Source organism: Ranitomeya variabilis, chromosome 8, assembly GCF_051348905.1.
Source record: "Ranitomeya variabilis isolate aRanVar5 chromosome 8, aRanVar5.hap1, whole genome shotgun sequence".
In the NCBI taxonomy this organism is placed as follows: Eukaryota; Metazoa; Chordata; class Amphibia; order Anura; family Dendrobatidae; genus Ranitomeya; species Ranitomeya variabilis.
Genome location: NC_135239.1, coordinates 18,989,895 through 19,005,042, shown reverse-complemented (window position 1 = coordinate 19,005,042; position 15,148 = coordinate 18,989,895). Strand labels below are relative to the sequence as shown.

Sequence of the window (15,148 nt, the reverse complement as noted above, 5' to 3'; positions counted from 1 at the left end):
CCCATAGACAGAGGTGCTGCTTTCTAGTAAGTATTGATCTCACTCCAGAGCTATATTCACAGCTACACTGCTCAGTACCACTGTATAATGTCCTCTATACTGCTGCTTTCTAGTAAGTATGTTATCTGAGCTCAATGTTGGATTCACTGCTCAGTACTGCTGTATAATATCTTCCATTGTGCTGCTGTTACTTCTGCACATGAGTTACATAGAGACAGGAGAGCAGGAATCCCTCATGTCTGGGTGTGCTGTGTATGGGAGACGACATGGCAGCCAGTCTCCATCAATCTATCTAGTTTCTCTTTTTTTTTTTTTTCTTCTAGGATAAAGTTGCGAATATTTGGTGCAGCCTCAGTGTTTTATACAAAATCAAAAACGTTTTATCTCCAGAAGAACAATTACGGCTCAGGTAAATCTTTCATCTGCTTCCTTCAATATGACGATGCCAGAGGCTTCACAAACTTATGGTAGGATGCGCACAGGGGTGTATGTATACACAAATGTATGGGCTTCACACCACCGGGTCATGTCAGCAGAGACGAGCGGCAACAATTTAATATAAAGTGGACAGGTGTCGGTATGAAGGGCGCGGTTCGGGGAACATGTGGCTAGGGGGGCACCTTTCTTCTCACTGAGAACTTCACAATTAGGATGAATCCGCACGTGGCAGATTAGATGCAGAAATCCACGTTCAGTTGCCAGACCCGCAGTACAGATCTAGGCAAAGGGACAGTAAAGGCAAATGTTTCTGTTTTCTTATCTCTTATTTTGTTTTCCCAGTTTTGCGTGTACTGTGCTGGGCGTGCTGCCGTCCTGCGTCAAACTCACCGCTCACCCGACAATCAGAGGATTTAAGTTCGCCTTGGTAAGATCAATCTTGCTCACTTTGGGGGGCGGGTGGGGAGCGGCTCCTCTCGCTCTGGGAGAAGGCTGCCCTTTTCGCTGTGTGTTGCTCTGTTGGCGGGAGGGACAAAGCCCGGCCCTTCTAGCTTATCAAATTATTGCTTTATTTTTATTTTTTTTAGGTAACCTGTTCTTTATCTTTTTTCTTGTTCTCCTTTCAAGTCCATGAAAAATCCATCCTCCTGGTGTCATTGTAAGTATCGTCTGCTGTCATTCATGTGTCTATAATACGGACGTTAAAAATTATTTCTACACATATACATGTAGAGAAGGTCCCACAATCCTGCATTTCATCATCTGGATGATTATACTGTTTTTTTTCCTATTTTGCACATCAAAGACCCTTTTGTTTTTGAAAGCATCGCACCGTGCTGGATCTTTGTTAGCTTAGGCCTCTTTCACATTTCTGTCAGTACGGGCCTGTCGCAATGCGTCGGGCTGACGTACCGATGGACGTTGTGAATTCTCTGCATGACGTGGGCAGCGGATAGACGCATCCGCTGCCCATTCTGCAGTCCGGGGAGGAAGGGGCCGAGTTTCGGATGCGCATGCGCGGTCGAAAATGGCGGACCCGTCGCACAAAAAAAACGTTACATTGAACGTTTTTTTGTGATGACGGTCCGCCAATTACCGACGCATCCAGTGCGCGACGTATGGAACGTGTGTCCATACGTCGCGATGCGTCGGTAATACAAGTCTATGTGAAAAAAAAAGTCACCCGCAGGATGCGTTTTTTTCACAGAACGACACATTGCGACGTTCGCATTCCGACGGAAGTGTGAAAGAGGCCTTACTGTCCCATACGATCACTCAGTGGAGGTGCTTTTCTGGAAGTGTTGATCTGATCGTCCAGATTACATCACTGTGTAAAGTTCGGCCATGATGTATATGTTGGGGTTAAGGTACCTTCACACGAAACGACTTTGAAACGATATCGCTAGCGATCCGTGACGTTGCAGCGTCCTCGCTAGCGATATCGTTTAGTTTGACACGCAGCAGCGAGCAGGATCATGCTGTGATGTCGCTGAATAAAGTTCAGAACTTTATTTGGTCGTCCGATCGACGTGTATCGTTGTGTTTGACAGCAAAAGCAACGATACCAGCGATGTTTTACACTGGTAACCAGGGTAAACATCGGGTTACTAAGCGCAGGGCCGCGCTTAGTAACCCGATGTTTACCCTGGTTACCAGCGTAAAAGTAAAAAAAACAAACAGTACATACTCACCTGCGCGTCCCCCAGCGTCTGCTTCCTGACACTTACTGAGCGCCGGCCCTAAAGTGAAAGTGAAAGCACAGCGGTGACGTCACCGCTGTGCTGTTAGGGCCGGAGCTCAGTCAGTGTCAGGAAGCAGACGCTGGGGGACGCGCAGGTGAGTATGTACTGTTTGTTTTTTTTACTTTTACGCTGGTAACCAGGGTAAACATCGGGTTACTAAGCGTGGCCCTGCGCTTAGCAACCCGATGTTTACCCTGGTTACCCGGGGACCTCGGCATCGTTAGTCGCTGGAGAGCGGTCTGTGTGACAGCTCTCCAGCGATCAAACAGCGACGCTGCAGCGATCGGCATCGTTGTCGCTATCGCTGCAGCGTCGCTTCGTGTGAAGGTACCTTTAGTTGGGCTCCTGCCTGGTACTGACATCTCAGGACCTCGATGATTATACATGGGACAGAATAAAAACTAAACTGGAGGAATTCTTGAAGACTGACGTTTTAGGCCTCGTTCAGATGTCCTTTTTTTATTTTGTATCCATTTTTTTTCATTACTGCACACGGATAACACATGGATGGATCCGACTGCTCTTTTATTTCCACAGACCAATGCACTTGAATGGGCAAAATTGATCTGTAAGTTTGATCTAAAAAGGATAGGTGTCAGGTTTTTTTTTTTTCATGTGGACCGTTCGTCCTAAAAAAACAACAAGAGACATGTGAACAGGTACCCCAGAGGTACCCAGGTATGAGAACCCTGGATAGGACAGGTGAGTAGTGATGAGCGAATATACTCATTGCTCGGGTCTCCTCTAGCACGCTCGGATGATCTCAGAGTATTTGTTAGTGCTCGGAGATTTAGTTTTCATCGCCGCAGCTGAATGATTTACAGCTACTAGCCAGCTTGATTACATGTGGGGATTCCCTAGCAACCAGGCAACCCCCATATGTACTCAGGCTGGATAGTAGCTGTAAATCATTCAGCTGCGGTGATGAAAACTAAATCTCCGAACACTAAAAAATACTCGGATACCATCCGAGCAACGAGTGCACTCGCTCATCGCTATAGGCGAGATATGGGCTTGTGAATGGAGCCAAACACACCATTCTTTATAAAATAAAAAAAATAAAAAAAGTCTTATGCACTACTCACAAAAAGTTAAAGATACTTGGCTTTCGGGTGAAATTTCAGGATGATCCTAAGATGCCCTCTAATCTTTTCAGGTGAACTTAATGTGACGTCTCTGAGCTTCTGAATGCTCATGTCCAACTGTTCAATGTCTCTGGACTCTTGCACAACTTGCTGTTCTCGAATAAGGATCTTAATGGCAAAAGTCATAACAGGTGTTTGCTGAATCTGCCAAAACATTAACTTAGAATTGGTATTAAACAGTCCTCTTCATCATGCTGTTCACATAATGACGTCATGAGGCCAAGACAACACCTAACAGTAGTAGGTAGTGATGAGCGAGTGTACTCGTTGCTCTGGTTTTCCCAAGCACGCTCGGATGGTCTCCGAGTATTTATGACTGCTCTGAGATTTTGTTTTCGTCGCCGCAGCTGCATGATTTACGGCTGCTAGCCAGCCTGAGTACATGTGGGGATTCCCTAGCAACCAGGCTACCCCCACATGTACTCAGGCTGGCTAGCAGCTGTAAATCATGCAGCTGCGGCAACTAAAACTAAATCTTCGAGCACTAACAAATACTCGGAGACCACCCGAGCAACAAGTATACTCGCTCATCACTAGTAGTAGGGCATTTAAGTACTGTTCATGAGAAAAGATCACTGCAGCGTGAAATTTTTTACGTTTTCCATAATTTTCGCCCAAAAGTTAAATATCCCTAATGTTTTGTAAGTAGTGTATAGTTTCCCCCACTTATAGTGACTTGTTCATGATGCTCTAGGGCACGCTGCTAGACTATGCTCATTTATAGTAACGTGCCAACGCTGGTTAAAAAATGCTAAAAGTCCCAAAATTGTATACTTACGTAAACATTTGTGACTTTTATGTGCTGTTTTTTTTTTTTTGCATAAAGTGATGAATTGTCCCCTGTGTGTGAAGGAAGCCTTAAAGGGAAATTCCCAACTTGGCAAGTTATGTCAGTGACAGGATAGGGGGTCACTTGCTGATTACTGGGGTGCCCCTGACCCTGAGGATAGAGCTCTGAAATGCATCAGTGGACACCACTTTATTCATTCATTGTCGATGTGACTGATGGAAGTAGAGTGTCCACCTGCCATATTCCCAGGATAGGTGGGAATTTATCGTCTGTTATAGCCTAGCCTTCAGGATGAAAAAGTGGTCTACTCCCTGGGTGATGCTTGGATGGTTCCCATCTGATCTTTTGTATCATACGTTTATGACAATGATAACCTGACCGCTGCAGCCAATCACAGGTTTCAGCAGACACTTTATCACTGAATGACAAGGGAGCAGACAAGCATTTCCAAATGACCACCTTTTCTTAACAATCGGCTTTTTGCAAAATCTGTACCCTAACCCTCATGATTTTCTGCAGCACATCCGTTTCCCGTGATCCTGCAAATGTTCAATATTGTGTAAATGACAGTGTCCATCTGTGCAGAGGGGTCTGCATGCAAGTCCGACATCCAGAGGTCCGAGCCTCCAGCCTTTGGGATGGGGAGTGAGGCTGCTCTGCTTCTCAGGGGAAACCTGCTCTGCAAATATTTTTCCACTTTTTTTTGCAGAGGTTTGTTATTGAAATGGGCGGCGTGAGGATGTGCGAGCGGCCAGGGAGGGTTTTCTTGCAGACCACTGCTGAGTTTCATTGACTAGTTATCATTGAGATGTGAACAGCCTAATCTCTGCTAATCCTCCCTTAATTGTGCGGATCGCCTGTGTACACAACTCTTCACAGGCCAGATGACCACAAAGGAGGAGGCTGAGGACCCAGGAGGAGGCCGAGGACTCGGGAGGAAGTGATACCTGGCTTTGTTGTGCTGAGGAAATTAACCTCAGGTTTCCTAGTAACCTGTAGCTCTCAAGCTGTGGTAGGACTACAAGTACCAGCATAATGAAGAGCACATTTAAATGGGTTTCTGAGATTGGAAAAATCTGTTTTATCTTCCTTCATTCTCAGGATCAGGGGGTGGTGTAGAGGTTGGACCACCACCGATCATAAGTGACGGCATATCCTGGCGATATGTAAAAAATGGAGACTAGCTACATTGGTTATATGGCTTTATCAGGAGCGCTGCATCGGGAAGAACCAACCATGGACAAGAGAAAACAAAGAGCTGCACGTTAGAAAAGATGGATTACAGAAATGCATTGCCAAAAGGACAATTAAAATGAATTCATTATTTGTTATTGACCCCAATTCTTAATCTTGTGAGGACCCTAGTAATTCACGAATAGTTTCTACACCCTATTTTAGGATCCTATCTACACATAGGATCCTACCTACACATATCTCCCACAACAATAGTAATATCTAATAACATCCTAACGAAGTGCTGCAAAATATTCCGCAATTCATGTCCCTTATTATCCAAACAGATGTGTCTGAAAATACAGGTGTCATATCAACAGACCAAAAGTGATAAGATCCATAGAAAAAATTTCAGATCATAACGTGATGTCCCAAATAGGACAAAAAAGACATGGGCAAGATCTGACAATACCAGGAGAGCATTTCCCTGGAGCCAGTGAGTTGCAGAGATGTCCCATTAGTTTCGCCGGCTTTCTCAGGGGTATTATCCCTTTCAGTACAGCTGGATTCGCTCATCTGTGTTTTGACAGCTTATATGTGCGTGTGTATATATATATATATATATATATATATATATATATATATATATATATATAATTATACCTATGGTGCTATCAAGCTTTAGTCGAGGACTTGTAGCCAGCCCTCGCATTGTTATCCGAGTGCGGACCACAAAACATGTATTAATCTACTTTAAGACCGGCCTATTATCGGGCCGTGTGCATAGATGCATACAAGCAGCGTATTCCGCAGTGATCCTGGATGATCCCAGTACGAGCAGTAACGGGATGTCTCCTTTTCTAGGCCGGCATGTTTACTCCTCGGTGAGGTTCCTCTGATGGCGACCTGGTTTCTGCTGACTTCGACATTCAGGTAAATTCTTGTTTCTGTAGTGAATTCCTCCCACCCTCGTCCTCAGAGGTCTGACCGTGTCTCCGTGCCCCTGCACAGCATGCTTCCTCTCCTCCAGAAGGACGGGCTACTGATGGCATACGTGATCACCACTCTCATCTTCCTCTTGGCCAGCGCAGCCTCCTCCTCATTTCACCAGAAGACGTCTGAAGATTCGCTCAGGATGAAGCCGTTCTGCTCGTCTGTAAGAAGACGCATCTCCTGGTTTAGACTTCATGACAAGATTGTGAAACTGCTGGTATGTAATCCCGGCAGAGTCCTGCCCTTTAACCGCTCAACCACGTATTCCCTTAATATTCTACAGTTTTGTGTACACAGATCACTTGCAGTCCTATGTGTCTCCATGGCTACAGACTACAACAAACTGTGTATGGTCTGATCCTGCAGTCTTTTATGTTACTCCACTCTTTCTGCCTCTTCTTCTTGGTCCTCTACAGCGGAGAAACATATAACTATTTGACAGAATATGAATGGTCAGATTTGTAGTCTGTAACCACGAGGACACAGATCTGTATAGGAGCTGTATACACAAAATAATAAGCTAAAATATAAAAAAAGTAAGCATTTCTCATATACGCCCATAGCCACATTACATCTACAACTGAGTCTTTATTTTCTCCTACGCCTCATTGGGGGACACAGACCGTGGTGTATGCTGCTGCCACTAGGAGGCTGACACTAAGTGATACAAAGAAAGTTAGCTCCTCCCCTGCAGTATACACCCCTCTGCTGGCTCTCAGCTCCTCCCCTGCAGTATACACCCTCCCGCTGGCTCTCAGCTCCTCCCCTGCAGTATACACCCTCCTGCTGGCTCTCAGCTCCTCCCCTGCAGTATACACCCTCCCGCTGGCTCTCAGCTCCTCCCCTGCAGTATACACCCTCCCGCTGGCTCTCAGCTCCTCCCCTGCAGTATACACCCTCCCGCTGGCTCTCAGCTCCTCCCCTGCAGTATACACCCTCCTGCTGGCTCTCAGCTCCTCCCCTGCAGTATACACCCTCCTGCTGGCTCTCAGCTCCTCCCCTGCAGTATACACCCTCCTGCTGGCTCTCAGCTAACCAGTTCTTGCTTAGTGTCTGTAGGAGGCACTTGGGTCTGTTTCAGACCCCAACGTTTTTATTTTATTTTTTACTTTTCTGTAAATTTTTATTTTTTAATTAACGGAGTGAAGGGGGCGACGGTTCCTTTCAAGGTTCCGATTTCCCCCGAATCATCAACAGGCGAGCACGGCGAGTATACCTCCCCGTACCTCTCCTGCGACGTGGGAAGCCATGCCTGAGCTCACTTCAGGGACGACGGTTCCTTTCATGGTCCCGATCTTCCCACACCAGCAACAGGCGACCACATGGAGTGTCGCCTCCATGTATCCTCTCCTGGAGCCAGGCCTAATGCTGGACAACTGGCCCTGTCCACCCGAGGGCTGAACTCCGTGGATGTATAGAGGCCCCTCTCTATGGCGTCCGAGCAGCCCCCACTGTCCCACCACTGTGAAAGCGGATGGCACAAGGAGGCGGACGGTTCCTCTCCACCTCCCTAACAAAGGGATGGTCGATTGAGGTTTATCCCTGCACTGTCCACGCAGAACAGCGCTGAAACCCACATCCGCGGCGGCTCCATGCCGGGACGCGCACCGATGGTGAGTGGATTCATCTTCAGAGGGATATCCACATGCTGACAGGCAGCCTCAGCCACTTTCCTGTGGCCCACCTCTCTGAGGTAACGCTCTGGCCAGCTGCAAAAATTTAGCCCCTGGCTTCGGCTGATGTGTAGGCCGCATCCCGGAAGTCTCGCCTAGAACGCCCCGCCGGTGTCGCCCGCCGGCTACAGAAATTTAGGCCCCGGCTTGGGCCTATTCAACATCATGTTCGTGGCTCCGCCCCCCGAATTGGCGCTTCTCGCTCTCTGCGAGATTTTATCAACTCTGCAACTCCCGGTGGCCATCTTGGTCCACCCGGCCAGCTCACACTGGGACGACGTTTTTTTGCATTAAAGGGGCACATCCACTTTACATCTTCTCTCACGACCAGTATTCCCTGGTCTTAAAGGCACACGACCAGTATTCCCTGGTCTTAAAGGCATACGACAAGTATTCCTTAGTCTTAAAGGTGCATGTCCAGTATTTTCTGGTCTCAAAGGCGCATGACCAATATTCTCTGGTCTTAAAGGCGTATGACCAGTATTCCCTGGTCTTAAAGGTGCATGACCAGTATTCCCTGGTCTTAAAGGCGCATGACCAGTATTCTCTGTTCTTAAAGGCGCATGACCAGTATTCTCTGGTCTTAAAGGCGTATGACCAGTATTCCCTGGTCTTAAAGGCACACGACTAGTAGTCCCTGGTCTTAAAGGCACATGACCAGTATTCCCTGGTCTTAAAGGCATATGACCAGTAAGTATTCCCTGGTCTTAAAGGCATATGACCAGTATTCCCTGGTCTTAAAGGCGTATGACAAGTATTCCTTGGCCTTAAAGGTGCATGTCGAATATTTTCTGGTCTTAAAGGCGCATGTCCAGTATTCTCTGTTCTTAAAGGCGCATGACCAGTATTCCCTGGTCTTAAAGGTGCATGACCAGTGTTCCCTGGTCGTAAAGGCGCATGCCCAGTATTCCCTGGTCTTAAAGGCGCATGCCCAGTATTCCCTGGTCTTAAAGGCGCATGCCCAGTATTCCCTGGTCTTAAAGGCGCATGACCAGTATTCCCTGGTCTTAAAGGCGCATGACCAGTATTCCCTGGTCTTAAAGGCGCATGGCCAATATTCTCTGGTCTTAAAGGCGCATGACCAGTATTCCCTGGTCTTAAGGGCGCATGACCAGTATTCCCTGGTCTTAAGGGCGCATGACCAGTATTCCCTGGTCTTAAGGGCGCATGACCAGTATTCCCTGGTCTTAAGGGCGCATGACCAGTATTCCCTGGTCTTAAGGGCGCATGACCAGTATTCCCTGGTCTTAAGGGCGCATGACCAGTATTCCCTGGCCTTAAGGGCGCATGACCAGTATTCCCTGGCCTTAAGGGCGCATAATCAATCCGAGGAGCCCTCCACCGCCAACCCCAGCTTATCCTCTAGTTCCCCTCAGTGGACTTCATCACTGACCGCAATCCATGGTTCTCTGACCAAGAGATTGAATCCCTTCATGTACCTTATGTGGCTCGGAGTGCTCGCAGGACCGTTATACATGGTCCCTATCCTACATGGGAGCCGTCAGCTAGCGGGGGCCGCAAGTATTCTAGAAACGTACAGGTGTCTAGAAACATACAGGCATCTAGAAAACGGAAGCTTTCATTTCCTGCTCCCTCACCAATGATTTGATGACTACAAATCTCTGAATATGGATTGGATATTGCCTGAAATTGCCAGAGCTTCAGAGAAGAGTAACCAATCTCGTTACATTGACGAAGACTCTGGTTCTGCTCTAGACTACGCAATGTCCCTTAGAAGGAGACTAAACTCTCTCGTAGAGCATTTGACATTCAGTTCGGATAAGCGATCCACTGGACAGAAGCCTCTACGTGTGATGCCATGCCTGGCCTGATTTTTAAGGGCGACGAGTCCTTTAAAGGGCACCGATCTCCCCACACCCCCCTCTGCATCACCACTATTTAGCGGATGATGCAAGAAGGCGGACAATTCCTCTCCACTTCCCTGTTAAGAGGTTGATGGATCGAAGGTTCCTAATTTTTATCTCTGCACCGTCAAAAGAGAGCGGCGATGGCAAGAGACTATGACCTGCCGGATGCAGCCGCACAATCTGCCACGGGGCAGATTAACCAGTATCCCTACCCGATGGGTCATCAATTACAAATACCACGGACTGTCAGATAGCAAATCTGGTTCGTTGCGGCTTCAGGTTCAGCGCTCTATCCTCTCTAGCCGCCGCATGGATTGCTAGAGCAATGGTCTCCTGGCTGGAGACCTTAACTACCTTGATTCACACCAGTAACAACTGGCCAGTCAAATCTTTTGAGCGGGAGACTGACAAAGGATTGTATAAGGATTGTCCAGCACAGTCTAGATCTAAGGGATCTTGGTTCCAATAAGGGGAACGAAAAGTAACACCGACCCTGGACCTCAAACTTCTAACAACCTTTGACATGGTCCTCCTTCTTCGGATGGAGTTCCTCCCCTCAGTCATTACTTCAACAGAACAAGGTGCAGTTTCCAGCATCCATCGACATCGGGATGCTTACCCTCGTCAAAAATTCCTTCGCCTTTCCATTCATGAACAGCATTTTCAAGTCACAACCTTGTCCTTCTGCCTTGCTTCCGCACCCAGAGTGTTCGCACGGGTCATGTTTTCTCTTGCACCCTAGAGGCGTGCTCGTCCTGCCCTGTTTGGTCAACTGTCTAGTCGCCCTTCCAGGACTACGCTGAGTCGTCTATATCACTTGCGATACCTCTCACCTGGGCTGGCAGCTACACTTCTAGAAGGATGGCAATTCTCCCTCGAGACAAGGTCATGGCCCTTCAACAGGGAGCTCGCGCAAGGAGAGTTCTGAGGACTTGGTTACTCTCCCCCTCATTTCATTCGATTTGCTAGGAGAATTCTGAGGAAAAATGGTGACGACAATGGAAGTGGTTTCCTTCTCTCCGCTCGTTTTCAGCAAGTCAAACAGACTTTCAGACGATAGTCTCTGAGCCCCTTCTTCATCCAGGGCCTTTCTCCCGGTTCAATGGTTATTAGTAACTACCAATGCCAGTTTTCTTCTCCCCATCATTGCTCTGGAGATCTGAACGGTAGTCCTACAGCAGGTCCTGCCTTCTGGTGGGTCACCCTATCCGAATTCAATCGGAAAATGCCATGGCGGTGCCATACGTCAATCATCTAACAGGTTCCCACGGTCAGGCGCCATGACCGAGGTACCTCACTTTCTCTGATGGGCCGAGATCTATCATTCGGTGATCTCTGCAGTATATATCCCACGAGTAGAACTCTGGACGGCAAACAAATTCAGGAGTCGGGGTTTCGCCTCAAGTCAGTGGGAACTTCTCCCCGAGGTCTTCCATCAGATCTGCCTTCACTAGAGCTCTCCAGTTGTAGGTCGGATGACGTCCAGACTGAATCACAATGTACTTGTGTTCGTGGTTCAGCCTCGAGATCCAAGAGCCATCGCATTCCATGCTTTGGTTCGGCCGTGGTACCAGTTACCATTCCTCCCCTTCCACTACTTCCGAAAGCCTTTCGGAAGCAGAAAGGGGGGCCCTAGTGATCCTCCGAGATCCGTACTGACCACGTTAGTTTTTGTTTGCGGTGCTAGTATCTTCCCGCCTTATCGCAGCAAAACTGCAAGTAGGGACTTTCTCACAGGTAGTTTTCACATGTAGTTCTTCCCTATCGCATACCGTTAGATCATTGAGACCTTAATGGTCCTAGGAGCCTTACAGTAAACTCCTTTTCATTTGGGCAGACTTTACTATCAGGGAAAGTCACCCCTTTTTTTCTCAGCGATATCCTCACTCTGACGAGTCTTTGGAGCTAGCAGCTCTGCTCTTTCAGACTTTTTTTCCCTTATTACCTTCAAGGCAAGGTTGTCCTCAGGCCATCCCCATCCCTTGTTACCAGGTGGTAATGTATTACAACTGTTATGAGGGCATAGTTCTTCCCTCATCTCTTTCGGCACCAGTCCACAAAAAGGAATGAGTTCCCCATATTCTGGACGAAGTGAGTGCTCTGAGTAGGTATGTCTCGAGGTCGGCATCCTGCCGACGGTTGGACGCTTTATTTGGGCTTCCTGATGGTAGAGGAAGGCTTCCTGACATTTTCAGGAAGGGTTTAGCCGTTTCATCGGCCATGATAACATGGTGAATTTGTTTCACCATCCAGGAGTCCTTCCGAGCTAGAGGTCAGCCTATCTCCCTGTCTATCGAGGGTTCTAGGCACCAGACGTTGGCAAGGCACGCCTGCAAGCATGCGGATTCATCCAGTCCGCATGCATTCCTGAAGCACTATAATTCCCACACTTCCACAGATGTGAGTCTGGGCAAGCGGACTCTGCAGGCCGCGGTGGCGCACTTGTAAGTAGCGGTTACACAGGGCCTGATCTGATGTTGTCCCCACCCAGGGACTGCTTTGGGACGTCCCACGGTCTGTGTCCCCCAATGAGGCGTAGGAGAAATAGGGATTTTTGTGTACTCACCGTAAAATCCTTTTCTCCGAGCCAATCATTGGGGGACACAGCTCCCACCCTATTAGCTTGTGCTTGTTTTTATATTCTGACATGCTATACTCTCATATATAATATGACATGCTATACGCTCATATGTTGTTATTGATCTCCTACTGCTTTTGCACCGAACTGGTTAGCTGAGAGCCAGCAGGAGGGTGTATACTGCAGGGGAGGAGCTAACTTTCTTTGTATCACTTAGTGTCAGCCTCCTAGTGGCAGCAGCATACACCACGGTCTGTGTCCCCCAATGATTGGCTCGGAGAAAAGGATTTTACGGTGAGTACACAAAAATCCCTATTTTGCGATTAGTAAACCTGACATCCCAGAGCGGAAGGTCTGTCGGATTCTATAGCTCTCTGATCCTGTAGGATCGGTGGGATCCGCTGACAAAGAACCTAACGTCTGTGGCCAGCATTAGTCTAGCATAACTGGTCCGTGTATATTGGCTGTGCGAGTTCATCACTAATAGCTTGCAAGACCCTCATGGTATCGGGACCTGTAAATGCGATTCCCACCTCTGTAGACCCCATCACTGCAGCATATCCAGTGCCCATGTGCAAACGTCCTCAGGCTTAGTCCTGCGTCCCATCATGTCCGACCACAAGAAATGGCTGATTGTTACTTTGTATATCCAGATGGATCTCCACAAGGAGAACCAGAACCTTCCAAAAGCTGCGTCTCACCCAGTGAACCACAACCCTGATGAGAATCAAAAAGTCTAGAACGGACTCTCCCGGTCAGGATTCAAGGCTCTTTCATGGGTTGCACATTGACTACCAGGGTAGCTGCTGCTGGAGAGCGATTCCTTGCTTCTTGGAGAAAGCTAATTTGCATAACTTTCCCCAGAAGCATTGCCTGTAATTCAGTTTGATCTCCTCAATGAGACCCGGTACCCAGCACTACACCTCCTTCAGTATAGGATTATGTGCTCACCTTGGAGAAGTGACTAATACTAATGACCTGGTCACCACTGAACCCGTGACCCCGGCCGGCGCTGCACAGCGGACCTCTCATCTGCATTGATTATTCCAACACGTTGGGTCATTAGATATCATTTGCCATCGACTCTACAATTTCCGTGTATTTTAAACCCTGGCGGCGTGTAAGATCCAGTGATCCCACAAGACAAGACGCTGCAGTAAATCATCCCAGCCTGTGAGATGCTTCTTGGATGATGTGTGAAATGCTTGGAGGTCACTGGAGAACGGCACATGAGAGGCTAAATCTGCCTCCGGAGCGCTATATATTTACATCAAAACTATGTGTGAGGTGGAAATGCCTCGGGCTTAACCCCCTCACTCCGGCCGCCGACTATTAAGCTGATTTGTCATCTATTTACCAGCACATTACAGTCCTAACCTAATAAGACCTTCTGTCCTTGCAGTTCTTCTCATCCTTGCTGACGATGGCAGTGTTGACCGCCGCCGCCGGTGCCTTGGCTCCGCCGCCTGCACTCCCCGACCTCTTTCCGGTCCTGATATCCTTTGTTTCCTGCAGTCACTTCCTCGTCTTCTTCTTCTACTTCAGTATCATTCACATTTGGGACAGTGTGGATGCAAAAAATAAGAAAAAAGTGTCTTAGTCTTTGGAGTGGGTTTTATATATATTTTTATATTTTCATTTGTACATTTGCAATGACCAAAAAAACTCTTTTTTTTCTGTATAAAGAATGTGGCTTCTCAACTCCTCAACAAAAAAAAAAAGTAACGATATTTACAAAGGGCCAAGACATTTTTGTTTTTTATAATATATATAGATAGAATGAATGATCAAGGAATATTTTTGTTTTGAAATATAAAATGTGTCTACATTTAATTTTTTTTTTAAATATATACTGATAAGGACCAAGAAATATATATTTTTTTAAATGTTTGATAATGAATATAATGCATTTGTTATCAAATATTATGAATAAATGGGTTATTTATTTGTTTTAAGTCTTTAAAAAAAAAAAAAAAAAGGATATTTGGTATTTAGAAAATATATGGTACTTATAAGAACCAAAGAATATATATATAATTTTTTTTTAAACTATTTTTTTACTTTTTGTATTGGTAAGGACCAAGATTTTTTTTTTATAATAAAGAATATGGCTACACATCTTTTCTCATCAGGAATATTTCTCTAGTCACCTTCCACGACGGCATATGGAGGTTGCCTCTTTGCCCTAATGGGGAACAGGAAATGGAGAGGTTAAAAGGCCCTCCCACCTCCCTCTCACCAGTGTCTTTCCTGTTCCCCATGGGACAGGAGAGGTTTACTTTCGTATGCAGTGGTGTCCGGTGACTGCTGCATCTAACAAGCGTCGGCTTGTGTGTAACCGGGCAGCATGGGGTCGTATCTTACCTCCCCGCCTATGCTGCTCCCGTCGCGCCGCGCTGCGGTGTCCTCGGGACCTGTGCCTAGCCTTCCCGCGCCCCCGTGAGGGCAAAGCAGGCTAGTGTTTCCTGACCGGAGTTCTCCTGGAGCTCTCCGGTCTCCTTCCCCTCCAACATGCTGCTGGCAACCCGGAAGTGATCGCGCGCGTCACTTCCGGTCCTTTCTGCGCTCCCTGGAGGCACTTTCGTCGGCGGTGTCTCGTGCAGGACGGCGTCCTCCACGCTGGACCATGGAGGGGAAGAGGTGTATCCACATCGCTGGGGGCAGGTGCATACCGCTGCGTATAAAACCTGCCAGAAAACGTCGCAGGTAAGACCGTTCCTATCATGGAAAGCAGTACCTGCCCTGCGC

General features: G+C 47.4%; 1 protein-coding gene across 2 annotated transcripts in view; it reads left to right on the top strand.

Annotated features, from left to right (window-relative positions):
• Positions 1 to 14,001, top strand: part of ALG6 (ALG6 alpha-1,3-glucosyltransferase) — a 39,302-nt gene extending 25,301 nt beyond the window's left edge. For both annotated transcript variants that reach the window (XM_077278017.1, XM_077278016.1), the window contains exons 9-14: positions 324 to 409; positions 781 to 865; positions 1,026 to 1,096; positions 6,153 to 6,221; positions 6,300 to 6,498; positions 13,803 to 14,001. In XM_077278017.1, coding sequence (XP_077134132.1) covers positions 324 to 409; positions 781 to 865; positions 1,026 to 1,096; positions 6,153 to 6,221; positions 6,300 to 6,498; positions 13,803 to 14,000 — 708 coding nt within the window. In that variant the 3' untranslated portion in view covers position 14,001. The remainder of the gene's footprint in view (positions 1 to 323; positions 410 to 780; positions 866 to 1,025; positions 1,097 to 6,152; positions 6,222 to 6,299; positions 6,499 to 13,802) is intronic.
• The last annotated feature ends 1,147 nt before the right edge of the window (positions 14,002 to 15,148 follow it).